Source organism: Grammomys surdaster, unplaced genomic scaffold (assembly GCF_004785775.1).
Source record: "Grammomys surdaster isolate TR1022 unplaced genomic scaffold, NIH_TR_1.0 259, whole genome shotgun sequence".
NCBI lineage: Eukaryota > Metazoa > Chordata > Mammalia > Rodentia > Muridae > Grammomys > Grammomys surdaster.
Window position 1 is genome coordinate 2,292,242 of NW_021604700.1, and position 22,258 is coordinate 2,314,499.

General features: G+C 41.4%; 1 protein-coding gene across 2 annotated transcripts in view; it reads left to right on the forward strand.

The window, feature by feature from the left end:
* Positions 1-14,787, forward strand: part of Edem3 (ER degradation enhancing alpha-mannosidase like protein 3) — a 60,928-nt gene extending 46,141 nt beyond the window's left edge. The window contains exons 17-20 of one of the 2 annotated variants that reach the window (XM_028775744.1): positions 736-927; positions 1,529-1,694; positions 4,580-4,765; positions 10,707-14,787. In XM_028775744.1, the coding sequence (XP_028631577.1) occupies positions 736-927; positions 1,529-1,694; positions 4,580-4,765; positions 10,707-11,113 (951 nt within the window). In that variant the 3' untranslated portion in view covers positions 11,114-14,787. The remainder of the gene's footprint in view (positions 1-735; positions 928-1,528; positions 1,695-4,579; positions 4,766-10,706) is intronic. The other variant, XM_028775745.1, reaches the window with a different exon arrangement.
* Positions 14,788-22,258: the final 7,471 nt, after the last annotated feature.

Sequence of the window (22,258 nt, forward strand, 5' to 3'; positions counted from 1 at the left end):
CACTTAGGCCACCATTGAAGTAGTGGCCACCTGTGGCCTCTTAATCATTAATACAGCTTAACTTTATTTAACTGTTGATTTTCCTTCTCTTAAGATATTTTCTTCTTTTTGGCTCCCAGGGTATTCCAGCAACATAGTTCCTTTGCCTTGTAGTTTCCTTTGTAGCTCTGCTTCCCTGGCACACCCACTCAGTATAGGCCTATCTAAGGCTCTAGGTGACATTCTTTTCTCTCTCTTCTTTAATAGTATCCTGTTTCTGCTGCTAGCTTTGAATGGTTGATGTCTTGGACATGTGCATATAGCACTCATTCTGAACTTTACCCTAAACCCAAGTATAATGTCTCTGCTCCATATTTCTGCATCTCAGCCTATATCTGCCGTAACTTGAATTGTGTCTTTTTCTGAAAGCTTTCTCTGAAAGCAGAAGCTTTCTTTTCCTTCAAAGGGGAAGCCAGTAGAGGTGGTGGGGCATTTGATATAGGACAGTTTCAAGTCTCCCCAGAGTCGGCATGTATAGTAGGAAAGAGACACTGAGAAAAGTTGCAGACAATTGATTTCAGAAAATTTAATTGAAAAAAGTAGTGTATTGAAGTCAAGTTAGATTGCAGATATTTAGTGGGAACCTAAGCTAAAAGGAGAGAACTTCCACGCACAAGTCTGTAGTTTAGGAAGTCAAAAGGATGGGGAGATTTACAGGAGGACAGCTAAGCTCCACCGAATCTGTTTCTCTCATAGGCTGCTAGTTCAATTGATGCTGAAGATGGGTTGCGGTTCATGCAGGAGATGATAGAGCTGTCCAGTCAGCAACAGAAGGAGCAGCAGCTGCCTCCTCGAGCTGTCCAGATTATCTCCCACCCGTTTTTTGGCAGGGTAGTCTTAACTGCTGGACCCGCTCAGTTTGGGCTGGATCTCTCTAAACACAAAGAGGTATGTGCACTCCAGTAAGGTTACTGGAGTTTAAATAGTAAGTATTTGACTTCTTTGTCTCTTCCTTAGTAGCTTTATGTGTAGAAGTTGGGGGACTCAGTGGTGGAAACACATACTCATCTGAGCGAGACCCTGGCTTCAGTCCCCAGCATTGCACAACACAGCATTACCTGAGGATCCAGCCTCCTGCATTTTAATTAAAGGGTTCTTAAGTGGCTCTCTGGCTGAGTGGCTGCGGTTGTTAGAGTGCTTGCTGTGCACACATGCAGACCTGCATCCATCCCTAAGCACCCGCATTAAAGCCAGGCATGTTAGTGCCCTCTTTTAATCCCAGCACTTGGGGGCAGAAACAGGAGGCTCTCTGAGGATCCCTTGGCCAGCCTATGATCCCCAAGTTCTGTGAGAAACCCAGTCTCAAAAGATGGTGAATAGCTCCTGATGGTGGATGAGACAGATGATCTGTAGATTTTGTATGTGTCCACAGACTCAGAAGAGAGGGAGGGAGGGAGAGCGAGCCCTTCCCTTAAAGCTCACAATACTAAAGTTCAATGACTAGGTTGTAATTGAAGAAGATGATTTAGGTTGCTTTTATTTCTGACAGACAAGAGGATTTGTTGCAAGCAGTAAACCATATAATGGTTGTTCAGAGCTCACCAACCCTGAGGCAGTGATGGGAAAAATTGCCTTGATACAAAGAGGACAGTGCATGTTTGCAGAAAAGGCACGCAACATCCAGAATGCTGGCGCCATTGGAGGCATTGTGATTGGTGAGTTGTCCCCTGTGTCACTGTATTGGGTGGAGGAGATGATTGGGACCTTCTCCTTTTATTTTTTAAAAATCTTGTCAAAGGGATGTTCAGGTTATTTATATTTTGACAATGTAAAGGAGAGATGATTCAGTGATGTGATCATTTCTTGAAAATTCAGAACTTGTTTCTGTATATTGATGTCAGCGAAAATGCTTGGGGTGAGGTGCAAGGGCAGAGTCAGTGCTGTGAAAACACCCACACTCTGGAAAAGAAACTGTCCCTGAGACCCAAAGTCCCCAGGTAAGAACGCACTCAGCCACCTGCAGTGCCAGCCTGTGAGTTTTGCTCTTCTTTACCCTCCCTTTCCCCCCAACAAGCCATGATTATCAGCATTAGACCTATAAAATTTTATATTCCTGCTGATAATCAAGGCATTTGCGTTTAGAAAGAAGTGGAAGACTGGAATCCCCCATCAGTCGTGAAGTGACTGGGAAAGTTCACTTTGCATTTTTTCTTTTCTTTAACCAGCATCCATTTCTACATTGAGAGTACATAAGACATTTAAAGGGCTGGGGTCGGGGGCCACTTTAACTCTAGCACCATGAAAAACAAAATCTGAATACTTAAAATATTTAGATTTATTTCAGCAAAAATTATTTACTATTCCCTTTATCCTATATGGGTTCTAAAATGTTGGTTTAAGTGAGTAAATTTTATTAGTTAAAATTTTTAGGAGAAATTGGGTGTGGACCTCCTACCTTTTGTCTCAGTTTAGGTGTTGCTGAGACACAGCCAAAGTGATTTGTGTCCATACTGTCTCTGAGTGCTTTGAATTGTACCATTGGGTAGTTCCAACAGCTTCATGTGGCCAGTTACAAAACATTTTTTCTGCCGGGCAGTGGTGGCACACGCCTTTAATCCCAGCACTCGGGAGGCAGACGTAGGCAGATTTCTGAGTTCCAGGCCAGCCTGGTCTACAGAGTGAGTTCCAGGACAGCCAGAGCTACACAGAGAAACCTGTTCCCAAAAAACAAAACAAAACAAAACAAAAAAAAGAGATTTTTTTTCTGACTCCTCACTTAAATCTTTTTTTTTAAGTGTGTATATGTACAGGTTTGAATGTGCATGCACATGTGCGTGGAGGCCAGAGGTCAGTGTGTTAGTGTCGTCCCAGATGTTCTCCATCTTATTTTTTGAAACAATCTTTCACGGAGCCCAGAGCTCATGAACTAGGGAGATTGACTGGCCAGTGGCGATGAAGGCCTGCCTGTCTGGCTGCCTCCCATGCTAGCGTCTCAGATGTGTGTCACAGTAGCCAGCTTGTATGCAGGTACTAGTGATCCAGATCCGCATCCTCATGCCTGTGTGGAACGTGCTGTACTAACGGAGCCCCCCCCCCAGCCCCTCAGCCATCCTGCTTGTCCGTGGCTAGTTTCACCATGAGAACTTACTGAAGAACTTAATGTCTTATTACCACTGTTTTGGGAGCATTTCTTACTGACCAAGACTTAAAAATAGAGATTTAAAGTATAAAACATAGTGTAGAATGTGTACATCAATCTTTTAAAAAATATCTGTGTATTAGATTATCCCAGTTTCTGGCCAGAGTCTTCATGATGCCCTATGATATATAAAGACTGTCAGGTCAGACATTTTCCTTAGTAGCTATTGGTGCAAAATCCTACACTGGGTTCTGTGGAACAAAAAATGAGATTTTTTTGTTGTTGTTGTTATTCTCAGAAATTTTAATTAAAAACAAGAAATTTAATGTGTGTGACTTCTTTCCTCTAAGTTTTTTTCCTGATAAAGCAATTTTTTCCATAGAGTAAATTTGTTTATTATTTTTTTTATTATGAGGACTAAAAATACAAATTATCTTAAAAATCGTGTGACTGCAGGAGGTAATAGTTTACTTGTTATTTTAAGAAGGGAGGTTGTTTATTCTATGGAAAGGGATGATTTTCCTTCAGCCCAAGAGTAGGACATACAGCTGGTAAACTTGATGAACTGAGAGCTGCCATAGCTGGCAGGTACCACCTTTCTCTTCATGGTGCTGTCTAAGTTTTGGGTCTTTTGCAGCGGTGCCTCCTCCCACACCTGCTCCCTCTCCCTCTCTGTTCACAGTTCCCAAAAGGCAGCCAGGTACACAGTGTGAGTCACTTACATGGACTGTTTACTAGCAGAAGCAGTGTTTCTGTGTGGCAGTTCTAGGATCACAGCAGGTCAGGGGTCAGACAGCCATCCTTTGTCCGATCAGTCATTACTAAGAGGAAGGCACACATTTCCCACCTAGTTAGGCTTATGAAGTGAAACATAAGGGATGGGACTGTCTTTTATTAGGGACACTAGTGTGTGATACTGGGAGTGGATGTGACTGACATTTACATTGTCAGAGAATTTAACTGACATTTAACCAGTGTGAAATAATACTACTGTTTAGTTCAGCTTATTACTAGCTAAGTGATCCCTGGTCTAAACTTCGTGACTTCAGAGCCTTTTAAAGTTCTGAAGTAGGAGTGTTCAAACTGTAACAAATCCATTAGAGGAAATCTAAAAGTTCAGTCACAGTTGTACGTGTGTGATCCTGGTCATTAAAATCTTTCACATGTAGGATTTCCTTCCACATAGAAAAATAATCCAGTCATGAAATTCGTGTGCTGTGCTTTTCATATACTGTTTTCTGTGTCAAGTAATTCATCATAATTTATTGAGACCGGTTTATAATTGTACAATTCAGTATATTTCTTTGAGGTTAGAGTTTTTGCTGCTTCAATTATTTCCTTAGGATAAATCATAAAATTAGTTCATCTAAAGATTATACTCATTTTTTGGCACACAAGAGCATCTCCGTCGTCAGCAGCAGGTGACAAGCAGTGACTCCTCCCTCTTTGTTTTCTATCCAGATGACAATGAGGGGAGCAGCAGTGACACAGCGCCCCTGTTCCAGATGGCGGGTGACGGGAAGGACACGGATGACATAAAGATCCCCATGCTGTTCCTGTTCAGCAAGGAAGGAAGCATCATCCTGGACGCCATCCGAGAGCACGAGCAGGTGGAGGTGCTCCTGTCTGACAAAGCGAGAGACCGAGGTAACGGCCAGCCTAGTGTGCTAGACCTCTTCAGCCCAGGAGCAGACTCTGACCAGTCATGGAGGCCTGCCTGCTGGTTTATCTTTAGTTCACTGGTAAAGCAAGTAACAATTTTAGATGGTGGTTTAGAACTTTTCTCTTGGAAACAATAGTAATTTATTGTTTTCTTTTATTAATATTATTAGCATTTATTTTTTTACTATTTTCATTTTAATTATATATAATATATATTAAATTATAAATAATAAATAAGTTGTTTTTAATAATTTACTAATATTAGGAAATATGAAGAGTAATTTATTATCATAAATAATAAAACATTTGTTTTGCTGGCTGAATTGGAATGCTTTTAGAATTACATTTTTACATGTAGGGTGTGGTATACAATATGGTTGTAGTGGTCCGGCAGCAACCTGTACTGTCAAGGCCACTCTTGATAAAGGCATTAGAAGTGCAGCATTTATCTCACTGGAATGTACACTACAGGAGTCACAAATGCTGTTAGTAATCTGAAAGTTCTTTGAAACCACTGTGTGAAGGCTGCACAGTTTTCACACCTGAGGCAATGGGGAGCGGAGGGGAAGTGGGATGTCAGATGTAGGCTATGATCCTGCTCCTGGTAGCTGTCATTCTAGGCCGAATCGTAGAGGGAACTGTCCTCGCCCATCTCCTTTACATGAGTATGGTATATAAGGGGTTGTTGATAGTCCGGAGAGTGTTAACAAATACTCAGAACCAACTTAATTCACTAGGACTTCCAGATGAGACATCTTTTTAAAAATGCTAAGAGTACAATGCTATCCTAGTCAGTGTTTTGTCTTCTTGTACTGTTTTGTTCTTTGAGAGTCTTTGAATTGTCAGCTATTTCAGAGCAGTGGAGTGAATGAGTAGGGTGTGTAAGGATGTGTAGGCATGGAGATAGAATATGAACAGGTCCTGAGCTTCTCAAACCCTTCTGTGTACTTGATTTCCTTTTTCCGGGGCCCTTTTTCAAAATTGACTCCCTCCCTTCTCTGCTGTGCGTCCAGCGCAGGCAAGTTACTGCCACTGTATAACTCTGTAATGCCTCTGCTTTCCCTTTCTTGTGCTGCCATTGGAATTCAGCAGCCATATTCAAAGGTAAAATGATTCCAAGCTACATTATTAACAGTAGTAAGTATCTTGCATTAAAAACAATTATATATGCATGTGTGTGTAGTACACACACATGCATATATAATTTTGTTTTAATAAACCAATTATTATATATATAATTTTGTTTCACTGAGTACCATAATATATGATTTAATGTAATTTATAACTTCCATGTTCAGTCAGTTATCCAATAGTAATAATTCTTTATGGCTCCTTCCATAATTGGTTCTATTCTATATTCCATACTCTAGCAGAGTTCACTGACCCATGCCCATGCTCGAGTCACCCGAACAACAACATTGCTATAGAAGAAGTGATTACTTTGCATCATTTTTTTTTTTACATACAAAATAAAATATTTAAAATATTAGCTTGTTTGCAAGCTCCTGTGGAGGTGAGGGGTACATATCTGTTAAGACTGTGTGGTTATGATAAAGCAAGTGCTCCCACACCAGGAAGAGTGTAAGGATGTCGGTCAGTCTTACTAGAAAAAACTTGCTAAGGAGTAGGAGTCCCTAAAAACTATGCAGTTAAGAAGGCATTATGTAAATGATATTTTAGAGCACTTTGATAGGCTAAGACTTTATTGAGCTGTTTGTTATAGTGCTCGTTTGATAAAAGGTTTTAAGGTTTGTGTATATAATAGGGCTTTGAGAAATGTCTAACTGTGTTAGCCAAGCCAACAAGTTATAATTATTCATATTTATCACTGTAAGATAAATCAGTGATACTAACTCTATTGGATCAGCCACTTTCTTCACTTAGGATAAGATTCTAAGAAGTTAAATTCTGTAGTGGTTATCAGTAACTTGTCCCTTACTGTCACCAACTACATCATGTGCTTTGCCAGCATCAGGACTGGCTGATGTGGAGCTTGGTCGAAGTGGAAGCTCCTGCATCCTCTACTGTGCTGAGTTAGATTCTGAAGCCCGGATCAGAATCCCACACTTGGACACACTCAGCAGACAACTGTAGTATGGTAGCTCTTCACCTGCACTTTGACAGCCGTGGAATGACACCCAGAAGACCTTCCTGCCTCTTAGCTCTGCATCATGAGTTCTAGTTAGAATTACGTAAGGACCTTCAAGTATGAAGTACCTAATCCAAGCAGCAAAATGTCTTCAAATCATCCTTCCAAAATGAAGTCACATCCCTGTTGATAAGAAGTCCTTTGTACTTTATAATATAAGAACTAGAAGCACCAGACAAGCTCCCTCCTGTACCCACCTTTGTCTGTGAGGTTTGACTCTTAGGATGTATATCTCTGAAGCTCTTCTTCTTCCTGCTAGCAACAGCATTTATTATATAGTCTTCAGAGGCAAAAGCCCTACAAGTTTATCAAGTAGAAATGTTGCTTCTTGGGGAAACTGTTAACACTTTTAAAGTTATCAACACACAGTTTTAATACTGTGTCTCTTAGTGTCTCATTGCTTCATATTTTGAATTTTGAAAGATATTTAATAATTCCAGCATCTCACAAACAAGTGTGTTGGTTATCTTTAAATTGATGCAGCTTACAATTTAGGGTCAGTTTTCCTCTTCTCCTTGTTATTATTGGGGAAAAAACATCAGCATTTAAAGTTCCAGTACATTCTCATGTTTGTAGCCTACAGAACAGGCAGGCCTCTGTGCCCTGAAGGATAGAGACAAATGCTTTCAAAGCTACTGTTGTGTTTGTTGGGTAAACAGTCAGACAGAAAATGGAAGAGAGATTAAAAGAAAGAGGCCTGTCTTATAAACCGCCCTGAATTTAAGCCAAGCAGTCTCAGTCCTCAAATAACCCATCCGAAGTAGGCTTCAGTGTAGCAGCCCTGGCGCTGGACTGTGCAAGACCGTTGGTAAACGGCTGATTCCAGCAAGGGTAGCCTCAGACATGAGCGGAAGGCTCTCTGCCTGGAGAGCAGCAGCCCAGCGTTATGGTCAGGGAGCCATGCCCACCTGCCCTGTCTCCTCTAACAGGCTGGTTCTGTGTGGGTCACTGTTGGTGTCTCACATCCCTGTGGCTCTTTTCCTCTTTGAGAAGTTCAACCATTCTATTCTCAAATCAAATGCCACCTTCTGTATGACAGTTTTCCTCATTCTTGGCAGAATACAAGAGTTTTTTTCTAATATAGGTCAATGATTATATGGCATGATTATTTAATTTATGCTCTTCTGAACTACGTGAGCTTTGCTTTAGTTACCATAGAATATGCTGGTGAGTGAATGATTGTATAACATTCAAACTCTCAAGTTTTCACCAACATTATCTTCCCCTTTTATTAGTAAGACCCATTAATGTTCCTTGGACTTGTCTTCAGTCTTTGTTTCTTGGCTTTCTGATATGCCATTTCTGAATCAACGTTGCACCCTTTAGACGGGTGACAGGTGCCTTAGATGTAATATGGCTGACTCAACTCCTTTGAGTCTTTGTTCCTCTCAGAGCTCAGGCTGGCTTGGCTGCTGCTCCTGCTCTTTCTGATTCTTTGGGTCCCCAGACTTTTACAAATCGCAGCGCTTGCACTTCTGTTCTTCTGACCTATCTGTTTATTCCTGTGCAAGTAACTCGAGTTTTGTTTTAAATGCATTTTGTATGGTAGCTCTTCTCTTACTGAATCTGTTTAGAATTTCAGTTCTAGTTCAAAAACAAAGGAAGTAGAAATGAGATTCATTTTGAAATTGTGCATTTGCATATTTTTTATAGTGCATAGAAAACTGTTACATGTGGCAATGACCTGTTCTGGAACATATCTATGAATTTAATCAGCTCTTATTTTTACTAGTATTATAATTGTATATTTTAAGCAATATGAGCTGTATACTGTCATAAATTTGTTTCACAGGTTTTTAAAAAAATGTATGTTATGAAAGACTGCACAATTTCACTTTTAGCTGCTGGTGCTTCTGTTGAGGAGTTAATGATGCTTGCACTTGGTTTTCTTTACAATTTTTTATTAACTTTGGTAGTAGTTCTTAAAATTAGATTTGGTTTATGTCTTAGTCAATGTTCTATTGCTGTGAAGAGACACCATGACTGTGGCAACTCTAATAAAGGAAGACATGTAATTGGGACTGGCTTACAGTTTTCAGGGGCTTAGTCCATAATTGTCACAGCAGGAAGCATGGGAGCATGCAGGCAGACCTGGGGCTGAAGAGGGAGCTGAGAGTTCTATGTCAGCAGGCAGCAGGAAGACAAAGTGATACTGGCCCAGACTTGAGCATTTGTAACCTCAAAGTTCACCCCAGTGATGCACTTCCTCCAACAAGGCCACACCTCGTCATAGTGCAGCTTTCAATGGCTCTGGGACCATTTTCATTCAGACCACCACACCTTAGTTTCATTAGACAGTCACAGTCTAAAAATATAGGTAATGCTTTTATTCTTTTTTCTAGTAGTAGGTCTGTTTTCTTCCCTCTCTGACCCCAAGCTCTGCTTCCTTTCTGAAGGAGCCCTCAGATGCTCTTACTGCAAGCTTTCCTTGTAGCACATGCCCGTCTCCCTGATTAAATGTGGGCTATTTCGCTTACATATATACGTAGCCAGTTTTTGTGGGTATTGTTTTCTAGTTGGCTATGAGATGCTTAAAGACAGACAGTGTTAGTTTTCACTCCTCATTTTTTCTCTGGCACCAGGCAGCTGAGAGAGTTCTCCTGGGTGCATTGCAGAAAGAGGCTGAAGGAGATGTGGCCAGTGGGTGACAAGGCCAATTAAATACTGTATTGTGGGGACTCAGAGTACTTCCAGGGCTTTTATATTGTATGCTCATCACAAAAACTGTACCTGCTCAGGCTCCTAGTGAATTTTAGAATAACTAGTTTTTAAAAAAAGATGTGTTTATATTGCCTGCATGTACATTTGCACGCCAGAAGAGGGCATTGGATCCCATGGGACCACAGTTATAGATGGTTGTGAGCCACCATATGGGTGTTGGGAATTGAACTCAGGACCTCTGGAAGAACAGCTACTGTTCTTAACCACTAAGCCATCTCCCCAGCCCCAGAATAACTGTTTAAAGTTCATAGATATGTAGTAATAGTTTCATTAACAATCTCAGATCCTCAGTTCTTGTTTTTATGAAAATATTTTGATGAGTCATATTCATACCTGTAACCAGGTTTTTTTGTTTGAATCTAAGTGGAACACTGAGTGGTAATTTCACTTTTCCAACAAATATGATTTCAAGTTTTAGCAATGATATATGCTATTCAAATATTAAAAATTTATTGCATTTAGGATGTTCTTGTGTGCAATCTTTCTTGAACTTAGGTATTAATAAATTTTATGTGTATGCCTGATTTTGTGTGTGTGTGTGTGTGTGTGTGTGTGTGTGTGTGTGCGCGCGCATGCGCACGCGCGCTCTCATGCTTGCGCATGCACATGGAGGCCATAGGATCCTTTGGAATTGGAGTTACAGGTATCTATGAGACGCCAGCTTGTTACATGGGTGCTGGGATCAGTCCCATCCTAATCATTGTCCAGCAAGCACACTTAGCCCCTGAGCCATCTCTAGTCATGGTGTTGAAATTTTATATGCGTTTTAACAGAAATGTTCAGTGTTTTTGTTACTGGTTAATCCTCACCCAAGTCAGTGTTACGCTGCTAGTTATCATTCCTTTCCATTTGCAGTGACATTGATTTTCACTGTCAGCACATTCTACCCATAGCTACATGTAAAGTGGGATTGTAAGACCTTGACTTCAGTGCCACTGCTTTCTGTTCTGCATCGGTCGACTGCTTTATTTATTTTATTGCAAAAACCTGGTGACTTTGTAAGTGTGGTGCAGTTTTTAAGAGGGAGAGTGATGTGTTTGTTTCTTTCCTGTACAGACCCTGAAATGGAAAATGAAGACCAGCCATCTTCTGAAAATGATTCTCAGAATCAAAGTGCAGAGCAGATGCCGTTGCTTTCTCAGACAGTTGACTTGGCTGATCAGGAGACCCCTGAAAACCCTCTTGATTCTCACTCAGAGTCATCATCTCTAGCAGACAGTGAAGAAGCTGCCGGCTTCACCTCTTCTGAACAGATACCTAGTTCTACAGAAAACCATGAGACTACAAGTCTCGATGGTGAATGTACAGACTTAGATAACCAACTTCAAGAACAATCAGAAACAGAAGAAGATTCCAGTCCTAATGTCAGCTGGGGTACCAAGGCCCAGCCTATAGACTCCATATTAGCAGACTGGAATGAAGATATAGAAGCATTTGAAATGATGGAGAAGGACGAACTATGACTCTCTGTAAAGACTCTGGTGGTAGATATTTAACAAGAAGAGGTAAACTGTGGTTTTCAACACCCTATACCAAGCAGGCTCTCCTAGGAGGCTCTGAGCATTGCTCAAGCGCGTTCTGACTGGGGTAAGTGGTTACCATAGGAATCTGGAGCATGCTGTGTTAGAGCTGACCTCGCTGAAACTGTCCTGTCCAAAGTGGAAACTCAAAACTCCTCACATGGTGGTATCACATAACCTGCAGCTCCCAGGCCAGGGAAAGATGACTGGCCATTCCTGAGTAGACAAGAAACAAATTCAGCTAATGGAAAGTGGGAACAGGAGTCAGTGTAGCTTTCTAATTGGAGAAAGCTTCACTGCCTTGGGTTTGAGGTTAGAGCCCTTTGGGGAAGAGTTGAATGAGTATTGTGGCACTGTGGCTTTGCTGCCTTCACAGAAATACTCTAAGTGTTTGAAACAGATACGTTCTGTTAACAACAGTGTCTGCTCATCACTCTTTCCTGCTTCAGTCAGTGACAGTGGCCAAGACAACTTGATTTCTTTTCCTCTCCCAACAATGACCTTAGCATTTAAACCAAAGGTGAAGCCAGTGTACTTTTTCCATAGGTCTCCATAAAGACCTACTATGGGGCCAGGAGGGTCCTATAGATAGTGTGGAAATTGGTTGCTTAATGCTTGGGGTAAATAGAGAAGGAGAAACTGTAATGTTGCAATATAACTTCCCGTTGGACTGCCCTGGGGGAAGCTGGGACTACTCTAAACAGGACTCAGCATTAGATCCTTGTGGGGTAGATTTTTTCTAGTTCATTTCTCTTAAGGTGGCTACTCTAGCCATCAGCCTTACTCCATCCCATGTTAGTATGCAGTTTGAAACCGCAGGCTCATCTCCAAGCGCTGTCCCAGTTCCCTGTCTATAGAGCCATGAGAAACCATGGTGGAGGTCTATAGCCCCGGGGCCACTGCTGTCTTTCTCCTTTGAAGCTAGAGTCTGTCACATTTTCTGTTAAATCATGGATTTAGGTTTGTTTAGTTTTGTTTTAACAAATACTCCTCCTTCTGATGTGGACTTGAAATTAGTCTCTGGTGACCTGTGTAAAAAACTATATAGCCATATAAGTAAAAGAAAAAGGTTTGTTTGTTTTTTTTTTGAGGGGTGGTAGTCTGGAGCTGGTCACATTTAATTATTTTTTGTTTTGCTTATTGATAGTTCTACATTGAAATCATGTGGTTTTTTTTTCATTTTATTTATTTTTAAACTTGTTTTAATTGCTTCTAAAGGAAAATTTAAGGGACTTAATTCCTTTTTTACCATGGCATTACACAATAACTTTTCTCTAAAACATGGTTTTGAGGTACTGAATGACTTAGACTATCTATGGAGCTATGGAAGACAGCACTGCTGTGCTGTGCTGTGCTGTGCTGTGGTTGTGTCTGTGTGTACAGTGTGTCTTAGGTCCAGGGGAATGTGCCCTTTTATAAGGGACAAATACCTGTTTTCAAAAGGTCCAACTAAACAGAATCGGTCCGTGAATAATAAATGTTAGAGAATTCCCTGGGGACAGAGGTAGTGACAAGGCCTTTATTAACTCGTAGTTAAACCTGACAGCAAAAATGGGTATTTTAGTCTCTCTGCATGTGAAGTTTGGTGCGAGAAGATAGAACCGCAATGCATACAGAGTATAGAGGAGGGTGGATGTGCTTCGTTTGATTTCATTGCAAAGCTGCCAAAATAGCTGATGCTTAATTACTTGACTTGATTTACAGGACTGGGGCTTGGAGAAAGGGGACAGCTGTTCCTCTGAGACTGATTACAGAGCCTTCTATGGATTGAGTTTATATTTGTAGCTCAAAGCCATTGTTGACTAAATCAACTCTGCTAAGTTATCAAAGCTGCGTATTTTCTCCCCTTGAGAACTTAATGGCATGAAGGGGAGGGAGCCCGTGACACACTAGGAAAAGCCAGCTTACTGCCACTTACCATTCCTTTGGCCACTAGGAGGTGCTGTTGCCCTTCATTAAGGCTTAGGTGCACCTATTGATTTGTTTAAAAAAACCAAATCCTTTAAAGAAATAAATTTAAGACATTTTCCTTACTACCTAGAAGGACTAATACTCAGTTTCCCCTACTTAGGAAAGGAGGAATGTGTTCAGCTTCAGAACACAGCATTCTAACGGATTCTCCATCCATTTTTGTATTTGACATACTGCCACAACGTAGTCTTTGAGTTCACTAGAAAATTCCAACAGCATAGATTTTTTTTAAATATGTTTTTTTTTTCATTGTTGTTGATATTGTTTGTTAAGAACCTTTCATAGATACTTTATTTACTTGCTGAAGATTCAGGGAATTCTGAGACCCTGAGTTTAGAAACATCTGGTCTACCTCAGTTAAATGTTGACTGCTTAGAAATAGAGCTGAAATGATCACCACAGCCATAAAATCGTTTGACTAAGAAAGATTTATATAATGTTTACAAACATGGAATCAAGTTGAGGATATTACCTGGAAGCTAAAGGTTAAGCTGTTAGAGCAAGTATTTGATTCAGGTATTTTCAAGTTTTAAAACTTGTTTACCAAGTAAAATTAGGTATTTTTTTTCTCACATAAAAACTCCATTGAAATTATATGCCCTAATTTGCAATATTTTCCCCATAAAATTTAAATGTGAAAGAACAGTAATTTACTAGATATGTTTGGGGTGGGGTATTTTGTTAGGTAGGTTTTCTTTTTTCTTTTTAACCTATGTAATAAGCTTCCAAAAAGAGTATAATTGTTTTAGAACAAATTATTTTGTAATTTTACTTTTCCTTTTTCATTACAGTGTAGATATTTTTAAATGAAAAATTATGCACTCTCTGACTTCAATTTCACTAATGTAATTATTTTCTCGGGAATTCTTTCAGACTTAAATTACCATCATATAAACCTTTCTTAGAGCAAAGCCAGCATTTGTTCTCTCACCAAACTCCATGCCAGATTCATCACAAAGAAAGCTCAGCCTAAGTAATTCACACAGTGCTTATCATTTTAGAGGGAGGTAGCATTTAGTAACTATTCCAGCTGGTTGTTTTGTGGACAAGGCTACAGTCAGAACATAGAAAAAACATTCTGTGAATGAAACATTGTATGTTCAGATTTTATAAAAGACATTTTTAAAAGCCCAATTTACAGCCGTATATTTTCTTATGATGTAATTTATGAAAAAGCCGTCTGTACTAACAGGTGCTGTAACACTACTGTTGTTGGGTTTTATTGTTTGGTGATAAATGTATACAATATTTCTAATGGAAACTATGTACTGTGATGTAAAAGTCTGGGCAAAATGTATATAATCCTTGTATATAATTGTGTATTTGATTATATTACTGATTGTAAATTTAATAAAACATGTAAATATTCTGGTCTAGTTTTAAATTTTGAATTTTTAGAATCATTGTACAAATATCTAGAATCTGGTATCTTTGTTTTCCTTTTGTCTCTCTTTACTCCAGGGCAGTGAGTTTGTGGGTGTTTGGGGGAATAGAAGCCCATGCAAGCATCAGTTCTAAAACTCAAATAGTACCTAGTACAAACTAGAGTTCAAAAAAAGTCATAATTCTGTGTCAATGTTGGTAACTTTTGTGTCTTGAATTTACTTATATTTAATAAAATTACTTGCCCTCTTTTAATATTATCATCAAAAGTAGGTTCATCAGTTACTTTTCTATTCCTGTATTGAAGATCGTGACCAAAAGCAACTTAGGGTTCATGGTTCCCAAAGGTAAGAGTCCGTCGTCAGCATCAGCATCATGGCAGGGAGTGGCAGCCATCAGACATGGTGGCAAAACAGCTGAGTGTTTGCATCTAGAACCAGAAGCAGGAAACAGCAAATGGTGACCACACCTCTAAACCTCCCCAAATCGTATCACCAATTGGGGATCAAATATTTACATGCCACAGCCTCTGGTGGTGGAGGTTAGTGGTGGCATGCCTCATTAAAATTAGCACACTGGCCTTGACCCTTTTCTCTTCATCCCCCAGAAGCCATTGCACTTCAGTGACACTCTACAATGGCTCTGAACTCTGTTATCCCAGGGTCTCTGAGCAGATACTTAAAGACTATGTCATGATCATCATCAATTTTAAGACTTGAACAAGTTCTGGGCATCTTAGTCAAAGTACCAAGTTTAGTGACTGGGCAGTGGAGGGGAGCTCTGGTCTAATTCCAGAGGTGAACCTGAGCTCGTGACCCGGGTGGGTCACCCTCTTCCTCAGCCCTGCCTCAACTCTAGTTTCTGCTAACCGTTTGCTCGGCTACACTCCTTTCCTACTTTGCGTACTTCCCATCTGAGACTGAAGGTTACGAGTGAGAGCATCTGTTCTGGGGTTGTCTGGACAACTAGTCCAGCCTCACTGTGTCCTCCCACTCTTCCAGGACAATGAAAACATCACTGCTAGACTGTAAGGCTAGAAAAAGGAGACTTCAGAAGTCCATCTAGAGATTGAATTCTTTAAGGGGTAATGGAGAAGAGTAACTACCTACCTGTTAATACAGCATGAGTACTTACCAGACCTAACTTGTTAGTTGTGAGCTTGTGTTGGGCTAATTGCTATCTGTTCTCTTCAAAGGGAATGCCATCGATGGACCTCTTGAAGACTCTTGATCTATAAAAGAATGCTAGCCCAGGTTAAGGTGGAGCATTCCTTTAGAAATCTGGTGGTGCTCTGTAGGGCAGGGACTTAGACCACCACCTTTGTCTTCCAGTGGCAGGTGATGCTGAGGTAATGTCAGGGTTTATAATAGCATGTGACTTCTCAGAGTCGAAGCTGCCTCACATGGTCCATTGGAGAACCAAAGAGTAAATAGACCAAAGTTAGAGGACCTTCAGTCTGGAGGACTAGCTGCTTCCACAGGAGTCATCTGACATCTCCAGCAGCCTTCCTCTACTTTGTCTGCCGACTCTCTTTCCAACTTCATCTGTAGACTAGTCAAAGCGTCCCACTACAAATGGATCCAGACAGCTGCTACAACTGCAAATGCTAAGCCATACAGCCACTCTCTTGCCCTACCTCAGAACTATTAAACGGAATCAATTCTAGCCTGTCTTTGTTAACAGACACAGGATAGTCAGTTTCCAGATCCTTCTTAACACCCTTTTAAAGGGACCCTTTGCCTGGAAATCTGGGGAAAGGTCTGGAGCAGGTCTAGGAGGGCAAAAGTCCAGGCTACTCCACACACCCATATCCTGGTGGCCAGGGTAGCTTTGAGGGAGGAAGGAATTTCAACAAAGAGGGAGAATTTTAACTGTGGGAGCTTCTGGACTGGGTGTGGGTGTGTGAGTGGGGGTGGGGGTGGGGTGGGGTGGGGATCCTCTGTGCCCCGCTCTGATTCTTGACTGCCCTTTCCTATTGCCTGGCTGGCCTAGAGTGCCGTTTGATTTCTCCAACCTCAAGTGACTGTGATTCCAGGGATCATGAAGACACAAGCTAGGTTTGCCTGCGATTTCCCATTCAGTATCTGTGATAAGCTAAGCAACTTGGTCAATCTTCCAGCCGTCTTGGAGAGGACATTACTGTCTGACATCTTTCCTTTTTGAGCATCCCCTTAACTAAACATGGCCAGTAGTGTACATCCTAAACTAGACACCCACCCAGAAGTGATTTTTCCAGAAGAATATGCTGAAGCTTTCTGAAGTAAATTCCCTGTCTGTTCTTTGTCATGGGAGACTTGCTGTTTAGCCTGCGTTCTCATGCCTTCAGGCAATAGAAATCCACTCTTGTATGTCTTGGCTGTGACTTTTTGACTTTCACTGATCGAGACACACATTCACTGTGTTGTTATTTTACTGCATAATAAAGCCATTTATTTATTTAAGTGACATGATCTCAGCCTGTAACCAACACATCTTTTATTCACCCTGGATAGCACCAGGACCACCAAATTTCCCAGAATCAGTATCCCTCCTGGGCTACCTTCCCATCTCACCCAGAACATTCTTTCTTCTGTTGAACTAAATTGGCAAAGCCTTAAATATTAAGTCCAACTGCACTCTGATTACACACGTCTACATGAATGGCTTTGGGAACTGGATGAAAGCAAATCCCACTGCTGACCAGCCTCACTAAAAATCATGGCTGAGCATCTCAGGTGAGATTTAGCACTGCCTAAAATTCTAGCTACATTTCTCTGATAGATGTTTGCAACTTGGAGTAAGCTTCATCCTTTCTTTCCAAATCTCCCACACTCATCATCAAAGAAAACAGATGCAAATGAGGATTCAATATTCACTAGTCTATCACTGTGTACACTTGTTTACATGGTCGTTTCCCTGAAGGAATCCAAGGACTCTTTCTACCCTCATGCTAGAGAACTGGAACCTCAAATGAACCAGATGTGCTGAAAAATGGGAAAACAAATCAGACTATTCGACTCCATTTGAGCCTAAGAGTGAAGGAACTCTGGCCCACTGCCTAAATCCCATTCTTCATGCATCAGGAGCATCCCATGGCCCCCATCACTGAGCCACAGGAACAGAAATGCTGGATGCTGAGTTACAGTAAGATACCTCACTCATTCAATGAAACGAGGCAGCTCTTTGTCTTATTTTTTGTTGTATTTCTGCTGCTAGTGAAAGTGCAGGCAGGACCCAGAAGAGAGGCAGAGACAACGCTGGAGAAAGAATTTTTATTTGTAACAATACACAACAAAGTCAGTTTGTTTCTTTTTTAATTCCATCATCTGCTTTAGGAACCTAAAAAGATAACTAACAAGAAACCCACACATCTTCTAAATACTTGGGAAAGGAATGAAAATTTGGACATATATAAATGTCTGCAGGTAAATGTTTGTGACAGGAGGATACGTCAAGGCAGAGCAACAGGGATAACGTACATTTGTTAAAATGTGTGTAAAGGAGTGTGGAGTGTCTGAGGGGCATGTTTTCCTGTGTTGAGAGGTGCAATTATTAATATTGCCTTTGCTGTTCTCCAGACACTGAACTAGGCTCTAGGAATCCTAGAGTGATACTCAAGACCATTTCAGATCTGTTTTTATAAAGACTTTATTGTCAAATCCAGAAAGCACTGTGCAAGAAATACCAAAGCAATGAGGCTTTTGAAAGCAGACAATCTAGATACTATGGGGATCTATGACGTAAGATTCAGCCCCATGGGGAAGCTGTGTTGTGGTGGAAGCGAAGGTTTCTGAGATGCCTTAGCCCCAAAGATTAGGACTGTGGGTCTTTCCGAAGAGAAGACAAAAGGGTTTAGATACATAATGAGGATTTTGAGTTTTGTTCTAAGGATAATGAGAAATCGATGAAGGGTTGTAAATAAATCAGTGGCTTGCTGAAATATAAGACTAAATAATGAAAAACCTAGAATTACCTATCACATATGAATGTAGTTCTGATAATCACACACACACACACACACACACACACACACACACACAAATGCACATATATAGATAGTCATGACCTTGACTCATCATAATCCAGACACACTGAGTACCTCCTATGTGTTAGGACGTTCAAACCCAGAGAGTGTAGCAGTGAACAGAAAGGCTATAGAAGGTATAATAAATAAATAAATAAATATAAATAAATAAATAAATAACTTTATGGGAAAGGTATGTTTAGTGCATAGAGAATGGTGGGAATCAACATGGGCTGGGATTCTATTTTAAATAACAAATGTTAACACACTGAAATATCTGTCATTATCTCTGGATAATAGGCAACTGCGCTTGTTTTTTGTATGTAGTAGTGTCTACTGATACTGTCCTGCACTGTTCTCGTGATGACGTAAGATGATGTAATGCCCACAGGAGACATGAAGTGAGGGTAGGTGGATGATGAGGCACACACTGTGACCCAGTGTCATGCTGCTGTATAAGGCTTCCTTAAACACAAGCACTGTTACACAGAACCAATCCATCCAATAGCGGATATAGATACTAAGTGACTGCCAGGTAGACAACAGATACAGAGTACATACAGTAGATACGCTTTGAGAAAAGCCAGAAACCCAGGTAAAATCTTCCCAGTTTTAAAAAACCTTTTACTGATCCTTTGTGACTTTCACATCATGCACCCCAGTCCCGCTCATCCCCCCACCCTCCACATCTGTCCTCATCCCCATCCATCCACATCTGTCCTCATCCCCCCCCCATCCTCCACATCTGTCCTCTGCCCCTTCAACCTTCCCCTAAAAGAAAACAATTTTCTCACTTTAAAGCACTGTTTACATTAGCTTTCTAATGCTAAGACAAAAGTCCTGAGGTAATCAACTTTACAGAAGATGATGTTGGTTTGGCTCATACTTTGAGGGGTTTTGGTCCATGGCTCTGTAGTTCTTGGGACTGTGGTGGGGTAGACCATTGAGTAGGGTGCAAGTAACAAATGCCACTCACCATCGACCTCTCTTCAGTTCAAGATATAGCCCAAAGGCATCCACCAAGTATTGAGATTTTCCCATGGTGTGTCAGCCTCCCTCTCTGTTGGTGACTGTGTGGCTTTTTGATTCAGAGCTCTACTTCAGCCAGGTAAGTCAATGGACACTGCTCCTGTCCTGCCATCTTCCCACAGGTTTCTGTCAACCAGAGATGCTCTTTGATCTGAAAGAACGAAGTGTCTCTCCCAAACCAAGTTCAGATCTTGCCTTTATCAGATAGTCTGGCCAAACTACTGAATTAGTATCACACCACATCTTCCTTCTGTGGTTCTTAGGACTTCCCAGTCTCCAGCAGCATCCTGAGAGCTCCATATCCAGGTGGATACACTTGCAATTTTCTGTTCCGATCAAAAGTGGTTCCTCGCAGTCCCAGGAACTTCTCAAGAGGGCTGAACAGGTAAGCACTAATCCAACATGGTGAATAATGTCCTCATAGACCTGAGAGTAAAAAAGGCTACCTTCCCTCTTTACTTTGGTACCTTCAGCAGGCACCCTCACATACTGAGTGGGTGATTCTTTGTCTGTGGTGGCTTGGCAAGCTGGAACTGTAGTTTACCGAGATACTTACAGGCAGCCTTTGTGGCCAGTTAGCCAGCTACTGAGAGAACCTAGAAAAGGAAGGCTCTAGTCCTTGCCAGAAGGGTGGGAATGGGGAAATGGACTGCTTACAGACTTGGGCATCTGGTTTCTGAGTTTGGGGATATTTGTTAGCGCCTTCAAAATGGTAGACAGGTGAGCTGGCTCTCCTTGTTTCCAAGGAAACTGCCAGTCTCACTGATCTTTGACTCATTCATCATCTCTAGTCCACACTCACAGACCTCAGAGACATCTATAAATTATAAATAAATCCCACTGGCAGTCAGTTTTCCTGACTTGTCACTAGACTGGGAACCCCTGGAGTGAAAGGAAAAGTGGCCACCTGGCTTTCATCTGGGTCGGTATGGGGTACTCGGGACAGGCAGTCACTAGCCTTGGGTGAGCTAAATGGAGCACTTACTCTGGAATGTGGGCGTGGTTAGCACCTTCCCAGGTCACATTTATGCTGAAGGAGCGAGGGCTTAAAAGCCCTGGGAAATTTCAAAGAAATGATGCAACAGCTTTGCCTCAGGACAACGCTGAAGAAGTATTTGTGGTTTTTTTTGAAGTAGACCCAGAAGAGAACATAACCCACAAGGGAGTCTTGAGATTTTAGAGCCAAAAGGTTCTTGAGAACATCCTATCATCCATTCTCTTCAACGGGCTGAAAACAGAGTCCAGATGTGGGAAGCTGTATCTTCAGGGCCACGCCCTCGTGGAACTGACCCCTTCTAACTTCCTGCAGCAAGAAGCCTCTGCGCATGTGCCTTGGGGTCATAGCAGACAGCTTGCTCATCGCCTTCTTTTCAAGTTATCATGCAGCTGGTGAGATCCTTACCAGCTTCAAAGCTGCCCTGCAGACAGGGCTCCACTGCCCTGCGGTACCATCGACTGACACAGACAGAGTTGTTCATTATTTAAACTTAGGGCACATTTGAACAAAAAAAATGTTCTTTAATTCCCTAGAAACTGGCTCTCCTCACTGGAAGTATCTGTTCTTCTTTTCCTGATGAATAAATCCATTCATGAAAGAATACATTCTGTGCTTTCTCATACTGTCTTTCATCCCAATTAGCTCATGTGTGGGCAGAACTCAGTGGAAAGGGCGGTTCAGATTCTTAGTTGGGTGGGTCTCAAACTCAGGGCCCTCCAAGATCTGTGGTGATGGCAGAACCGGTTCTCTTTAGACCCAAAACACTGAATCCAGCATTTCTACATTTGAAACTGTGGATATCATAGAAAGCTGATGCAGGAAAGAATGATAACCCCTCCACCCTTCGAATACACACACGCATTCGAGTGCGTGTGCGTGCGCGTGTGCGTGCGCGTGTGCGTGTGCGTGTGCGTGTGCGTGTGCGTGTGCGTGTGTGTGTGTGTGTGCATGTGTGCTGGAGGTGAACTACAGCTCCTTCACTCTATCACTGGCCCACAATTCCAGGCTCCCTATCTGCGTATCTCTGTGAAGCTCTGTATTGTCTTATAATAACGATAGTCATCTATGGGGTGTGTATACAATACATACCTTTGCTATTCCCATTTTACCAATGAGAAAAGTAAAAAGCTTATAGGTGGGGTTCTAATCCCAACTACTGCACCTTAGATTTTTTTTTATCTCCGTCAATTTCTTATTAAAAGTCTACAAGAATATCACTGAGTTTGCTTCAGCCAGCTTCTCTCATGCACAGGGCCTGTCTGAGATAGGATCTGTCACCAAACCTGGAAGCTGGCTGATTTGACGAGACTGGCTCACCAGCCAGCCCCAGGAACTGTTCCGTCTCTGCCTCCCCAGCTCTGAGATCACAAATGTGTGTGCCATCACTCCTGGATTTTGCTTGGTTGCTGGAGATCAAACTTAGGCCTTTGCACTTACTTGGCAAACACTTTACCAGGTGAGCAATCACTCCAGCCAGCCCTATGTGACCAAGGCACATAAGGACATGCAAAACAAAAAAAGTCTTAGTAATATGAAGTGCAGAATAACCTTTAAATGCACAGTTCTTTTAAAAACCAAACGTATTTTGCTGTGTGTTTTTTTTTCTTTTTTTTTTAATGCTTTTTTATAGCATGTTTTACAAGGGGAGGGGGTAAGAAGGGCAAGGTGGTGGAAAAGTACAAAATCTTCTTGGCCTGTGCCTTGA